We start from the raw sequence: 5,542 nt of genomic DNA, 5'->3' as shown, positions 1-5,542 counted from the left end.
TAAAGGAAACATAATATTTCCTCACTTAGGAAACATTTAATGATAGAATAGACTATAATTTTTATTGCTTTTAAAAATTACTTCTGAAATATGAAATAAAAATAGGGGGGGGGGGGGGGGGGGGGGCATGATCAATTGTCCATATTTTCTTGAGAAAATAAAAATAATTTTTCTATGTACCTTAATTAAATCACTGACAATCATGACAATGGTAATTAGACAGGTTTTTTTAACAATGGGTCGCCCTCTTTAGTATGCAAGGTAGGAAGAGGGTTCCCACTGTTGAATTTCAACAATATTGTTCAATTATGATCATAAGTATCTATCATATAGTATTTTTGTCATTATGTATATATTATAACAGGTGCAGTGGACCTAAAAATGGAAAAACACCACAAAAAAATGCATATATGTGTGGTCGTTAGACCATTGTTTAAGACCTATGTTCAATATATGTTGTTTTTGGATTGTTTGTGTTGTCTGGTTGCTGTCTCCTTAAAATTTAACACCACATCTGGTTATATTTATAAGAATATAATTTGTTTTTTGTCTCTTTGAATGTTACCCAATATCTGATTTAATTGTCTAGATTTCTTGATTTTAATATACCTTTTTCTTTAACTGTAGAGACATGTTACATGATTCTTCTACACCTCCTGCATTAGATTTTTTTGAAATAGCATGTTGTCCCAAAATAACAGAGTTTACAGTATTACAGTACCCCAAATATGTGGGGTTGGTATTTGCCCCATTGTGTAACGTCCTCTGTTGACAAAACATATTTTCCACAACATCACTATTCACTCTACTCGCAATTATAGACGCATGTGAATTCTTAAGTTTATACTTGCACAATTCATCAAATCCCATGATACAGGATACAATGTCCTGTCTAGTTTGATAAGAAATTAGATGTTTTTGCTTGTTTGTTATTGTATGGTCATTTATAACACTCTTTTCCCAATGAATAAACCAATCTAATACCTCTTGATTTTGGGCTAACCGATGATCATCGGCATCAGTTATTGGCCTTGGATCACGGAAATTACTGATTATGATGCTGGTATGTTTGATAAGTTCGATAGTTGCATTCAGTGTATCATTTTTCTTTTGGCTTTCTTTGTATACTTGCATTAAATGTAACATATCTTTATTTAAGATGTCCTCCGCCAAATGATTTCTCATTTTACTTTCAGATGTCAGAAAAATGTGTTCCTGTGTGAGCTTCCTGTATATTGGAAATGGATTTTGAAGATCCCAGAGGTAGGCGTCCTTAAAATGGTTCCATTCAATGAACTTGTCATTAACTTTCAAATGTTTTTTGCAAAATGCTGCAGTTCCGCTTTTAGAGACATTATTTCTAATTTTTTTAATAACATGGGAAAAGTCCATGATAAAAAAAAGTTTCTGACAAGTTACATTATATACATTTTGAAAAGAACATGTGATCGGGTTAGCAGAATCAAATCCAGGTAGCAGAAGTTTCATCATGTCTCTGTTACTTTGAGCCCCATCTGTACTTACATACTCAATACAAAAACCAAACATTGACAACATTTGAACAGATTTCCAAAGTAATAAATAGAGCTCATAACCAGTTGCTGTGGTGGTAGGGAAATGAGCAAACGGAAATCGAAAGCCAGTAAAACCTAAAAACACTAGCTGTAACACATGAGTCGCAAGAGTCCTGTCACTTTTCCCAGTTTTCATGTTTTCAAACACAATTGAATCTGGTGTACACTCTGTAAAACCTATGAGTTCAATATCACCATTTTTTTTTCTAAATTGTAAATCTGGTTGAATGGACATCTCATCTATCATGAGACCTCCCTTGTAGCCCTCTGGTGGAATATTTTTGATTTTAGCCTCATTTGCCATCCAATGCAGGATTTCTTTGTTTATTCCACTTTTTTGTTCAACAGAATTTTTATACCGTTGTAAAAGATTGTGGGATGGTAAAATTAAAAAATTGCTATTCCTTAGCTCAATATAACCTTTCGGGCTTCGGCACCACAGTGTCAAACACAGTCTTATAATTTCTTTATTCCACCTTCTCCCAAAAGGATGGCGCTCTAAAGCCATCTTTTGAGATAGTAAAAATGTTTGCATTTTAACAGAACAATCTGGAAAAATTTTATTAAATATTTCGGTCATGTCACCATTATCACCCTCATTTAAAGTTACTTCTTCACTAACCTCGTTATCTTTATTTTCATTTATTTTAGATTTTTTTTCAAGAGGTAATTCAGTACAGTTAGAATTTTCCTTTTCCTTTTCTGGAGAACATTTACTTTTTTTACAGAAATAGCACAAATGTGAAGCAACATTTGATGTTTTGAATGGTAAAACAATTTTACACGATTTTGACCTTAAACGAATTGTTTCTGAGTTTTCATCTCCAAAAATAGACACATGCTCTTTGTATACAGAAACATCTGGTTGAATATGACTGCCGTAAACAGCCGGAAAACCACTACAAAAATTTAATTGTCTAACAGTTTCAAAAACAGAATGATTTGACATGTTTAAATAACTGTTATTTTCAATACTGATTTCATCAAACTTAATTGTTTTCCCTTGTGCAATTATGAACCATTGACCGTTGGATTCAAATTTAATTTCAATCATGAATCTGTTGCCATTTCTGATTTCCTTTGTGAAATAACCAAGCAATATTTTATCTGGGAGTCTTGATATTACAAAAAAGTCATTTGGCACAATAGAAACTATGTTTTTAAATTCTAAAGAATTTGTTTCGGACAGTGTACGCCATGACAGTCCATAATAAGCCTGAGTAGACTTGCTCCAGTCCTCTTTACACCTTTTTTTTCTTTTTTGTGACATCCTTGAATATTTGTCCAATACAATTTCCAATAGCTGCACCACAGGTATTTGGGGCATGGACCCCCCTTTTTTGGACCTCACTAAAAAAAATATTGTTTAGTGTTTTTTTTATTTATTTACAATATTCTACAATGTATAAACACATATCAAGTCTCAACAGTCCATTGCTAGTCGATTACAATAACTTTTTTTACTATCCATACGAGCCCAAGTGAAAAAAGAAGAAGGTAATTACCTTCGATGACTAACCTACTTTCACTTTGGAGGATCAGGTCAGGAAATCGATAAAAATTTCATATAAAATCTCACTTACTTTTCATAAAAAGTACATCCTTAGAATCCTGAGATATTTTTCTCGACGGTTAAATATGTCACATGGTGATCTGCGGCGGTTTTGTGTCTTGTTTTTTTGATTTTGTTCCACAATTGTCGTCCGTTTGAACCTCGATGCACGGAAGTGAAAATACAGCGCCATCTGCGTGGTCTTTCGCTATGTTCTATAACTCCGTTTGACTAAACTGCTTTCCTGTTTTTGTTTACCAGTTTTACAGATGGGTTCCGAATGCAATGTAGCTATAAGAAAAGGTAAGAGATATTCGAATAAAGTTATTTTGGCGGAATTTTACAAATCCAAAAAAAAAGTTATAAACATAAAACTTTGTTTTTGTGAAAAAGTGTTTATTAACATGTCTTCTGATCAAACAAAGCTACACTCTTGGTTAATTGATAACATAGAAAAATGCAGTGATACTAGTAATTATGTTGATCTTAATGAAATTAAGAAAAAATACTGCCTACCAGTGTCCAGTGCAGCTATTGGAAATTGTATTGGACAAATATTCAAGGATGTCACAAAAAAGAAAAAAAGGTGTAAAGAGGACTGGAGGAAGTCTACTCAGGCTTATTATGGACTGTCATGGCGTACACTGTAATAATGCATATTTAGAGAGAAAAGTTTTAATGCGCAGAGAAGGGGACATTTTACCAGGTAACAGTACAATACTCTTTATTAGGTAATAATACAATTTAACTAAACATATTTGCTTACAATTTAAATAATACATAGCCGAAATGTCGCCCCCACTTTTACCAAGTGTATACTGCTGGTTGAAAAAAGTATCTATATTTTAATGAAATAGTGAAATTAGTATACGTTAATGAAGTAGCAATAACCAAATTGCGCTTGATATGGACACGTTTGGGGGATTAGACACGTTTGGACGTTTATACAAATGACATGCTGTGGCGCCCTTTTGCAACAAGACAAGTTTTACAGTTTAGTGACGTGATGTGGATACGTTTGGGGGAATCGGACGCGTTTGGGGGGAAGGGCACGTTTCTGAGTGTTACATATTCAACAAATTTCAACAATTTATTTGTGACTTTTTGTCCTATCAAATTTGTTACTTTATGTCCTGTGACTTTCTGTCCGTTTATCGTTTTGTCAGGCCTTAGAACTTTCATAGATGCATCAGTTTGTCTGTATTCGTAATAGATTGTGTGTTGTTAAAACACGTCCGTATTTTCAATTCCTTTTGAAAAAACTTACATTTGAGTTTTGACTATGAGTATGACTGTCCCTCTGGAAACGTTCGCCTCTCTTTTAAGAGATTTCGAATAATTAATTTGTACACTTCATTTTGTGAGTTCATGTGTTCGGCAGGGCGACCTTTTGATTCGATGTTGTTGGTTTGCATGCGGACTTTCGGAGGTTAACACATTACGATACGTGTATCCAAGTATGAAAGTTGGTTTTAGTTTGCTGGAATAAGTTTCTACATGTTTACAATTGGGTTTCTGTGATGTCTTTTATAGATTGGTCTTGTCATGATTTGTACTTTCTTGCAATTCTCTTTTTGGTTTTTTTTTTTTTATTTTTGGAATGGGAGATATTTTTATCTTGTGTTCCCGGCAGTTATTGGTGGGGAACAATTTCATAGTCATTCTTTAAAACCTTTGTGTATTATGGTGTGTCTGATGTATGAATAAGTTCTAAAATTGTTATTCACTGTGATTTTTCTTCATCTGTCATTGAAGTCAATTGTTGTGCTTGCAGAAGTACTTTCATGCAAACGTGTCATGGAGAAAGCTTTTTTATTACAGCTAGTAATTGGTTGGATGATAACCTCTTTCATCTTACTTTTTCTTGATTTTTTTCTATTGTTTATTGTATATACTCAACTACATAAGTTGCAGAAAGTCACAGGTATGTGTAACAAATCTGCCTTTGCAGAAGGCACTAATAAGAATTTAAAAGTGCAATCCGCGACTCTACACTAGAGTTGATGTGGAGCAATGCATGTGGTTGTTAAATTTGATAGATGCTGTTTGTGCTTCTTTGTTAAATATTTGTTTGTTTTTGTTTGAGATTGTGACACAGTGATGAATGTTGTACCACTATTTTGACAATTTTACCTATTATGTCTTTTTTGTTCAGCCATCGTTGTTAATATAATGGAATTTGAAGCGACTGTCATACAAGTGAGAGGTTTATCGCTATAAAACCAGGTTCAATCCACCATTTTCTACATTTGAAAATGCCTGTATCAAGTCAGGAATATGACAGTTGTTTTCATTCGTTTTGATGGGTTTTATCATTTGGTTTTGCCATTTGATTAGGGACTTTCCGTTTTGAATTTTCCTCGGAGTTTAGTATTTTTGCGATTTACTTTTGTCTTACATTCTTTTTTTTTGCACA

General features: G+C 33.4%; 1 protein-coding gene across 1 annotated transcript; it reads right to left on the bottom strand.

Annotated features, from left to right (window-relative positions):
• Nucleotides 1–464: 464 nt before the first annotated feature.
• LOC139492850 (uncharacterized) lies at nucleotides 465–2,844 on the bottom strand. The gene has a single exon (XM_071281001.1). The coding sequence runs from the start codon at nucleotides 2,842–2,844 to the stop codon at nucleotides 601–603; it is 2,244 nt and encodes a 747-aa protein (XP_071137102.1). The 3' UTR covers nucleotides 465–600.
• Nucleotides 2,845–5,542: the final 2,698 nt, after the last annotated feature.

Source organism: Mytilus edulis, chromosome 10, assembly GCF_963676685.1.
Source record: "Mytilus edulis chromosome 10, xbMytEdul2.2, whole genome shotgun sequence".
Classification (NCBI taxonomy): Eukaryota; Metazoa; Mollusca; class Bivalvia; order Mytilida; family Mytilidae; genus Mytilus; species Mytilus edulis.
This window is presented reverse-complemented; position numbering and strand designations above follow the sequence as displayed.